The sequence below is a fragment of the Atheta coriaria genome, unplaced genomic scaffold (genome assembly GCF_025399875.1).
Source record: "Atheta coriaria isolate IRGN ID8LTWV9N9 unplaced genomic scaffold, Caltech_Dcor_3.1 scaffold1833_size1526, whole genome shotgun sequence".
NCBI classification, from domain to species: Eukaryota; Metazoa; Arthropoda; class Insecta; order Coleoptera; family Staphylinidae; genus Dalotia; species Dalotia coriaria.
Window position 1 is genome coordinate 1 of NW_027050172.1, and position 1,526 is coordinate 1,526.

Below are 1,526 nucleotides of genomic sequence, written 5' to 3' on the forward strand. Positions count from 1 at the left end.
AAAGGAGACCTCACAACTGTACGACTACTATTGAAGAACAACACAGATGTGAATCTTCCCAACGATCACGGCAATACCCCATTGATGTGGGCATCGATCAACGGCAATCTTAAAATTGTCAAAGAATTATTAAAGAACAACGCAGATGTAAATTTAGTCAATAACATCGGCGACTCTGCTTTAATACTTGCATTGTACCAAGGACATCTTGCAATTGCACGAGAACTGCTGAAAAACAACGCCGAAGTCAATCAAACAAATAAATATGGCAACACAGCGCTAATATGGGCATCACATGGAGGACATCTCGACATCGTCCGAAAACTATTGAAGAACAATGCTAAGGTGAATATCCAGAATGATAACTTGGATACACCGTTGATATTAGCATCGGGTGAAGGACATCTTGAAACTGTCAAAGAATTATTAAAAAATGAAGTAGAAGTAAACCTGGCTAATAATGAAGGTTATACTGCATTGATGTTAGCATCTTGCAACGGACATATAGAAATTGTTCAATTGTTATCAAAAACTAACGCAGAAATAAACCAAGCTGATAAAGAGGGTAAAACATCATTGATGATGGCATCTTCCGAAGGACACCTAGAGGTTATCCAAAAACTATTGAAGAAAGAAGCAGATGTAAACCTAACTGATAAAAAAGGCTGGACAGCATTGATGCAAGTATCAAATAAAGGTTATGTTGAAATAGTAGAAGAATTATTAAAAAACAACACAAATGTTAATCACGTTGATAAAAAAGGAAAAACATCATTAATGTTAGCATCATCAAACGGACATCTTAAAGTAGTAGAAGAACTACTCAAGAATAACGCAGATGTGAATCAAGGTGATAAACATGGAAACACTGCGTTGATGTGGGCATCTGGCCGAGGGCATCTTCAAATCGTTCAAGAACTCATCAAAAACAACGCAGAAGTAAACCTAGCTGATAAAGATGGCAACTCATCATTGATGTTGGCATCGTGTGGAAAACATCTCGATGTCCTACAAGAATTGTTAAAAAATAACGCTGATGTGAATCAGGGTGATAAAAATGGCGACACAGCATTAATCTTAGCTTCTGGTGGAGGACATTTACAAATTGTAGAAGAATTGTTGAAGAACAACGCTAAAGTAAATCTAGGTAATAACAAAGGTATCACGCCGTTGCTATGGGCATCATGTGGGGGACATCCTGAAATCGTCGAAGAATTGTTGGAGAATAAAGCAGATATAAATCAAGTTGATCAAGGTGGAAACACAGCGTTAATAGCAGCATCATTCTTAGGACATCTGGAAATTGTTCAAGTACTTTTGAAGAACAATGCTGATGTTAATGTGGCTGATCAGAATGGAGAGACTGCTTTGATGTATGCATCCTGTGGAGGACATTTTGAAATTGTTCAAGAATTGTTGAGGAATAGAGCTGATATTAATTTAGTTAATAGGGATGGGAAGACAGCGTTGATGTTGGCGTCGAAAAAAGGGCAGATTAAGATTTTGCAAGAGTTATGGAAGAGTAA

The 1,526-nt window shown here is 37.3% G+C and overlaps 1 protein-coding gene across 1 annotated transcript; it reads left to right on the forward strand.

The window, feature by feature from the left end:
- Positions 1-9: 9 nt before the first annotated feature.
- LOC135803090 (ankyrin repeat domain-containing protein 50-like) lies at positions 10-1,505 on the forward strand (the record flags this gene model as incomplete). Its single annotated transcript, XM_065316713.1, has 1 exon — positions 10-1,505. A coding segment is annotated over exon 1 (1,421 nt), but the record flags the coding sequence as incomplete, so codon positions are not given.
- Positions 1,506-1,526: the final 21 nt, after the last annotated feature.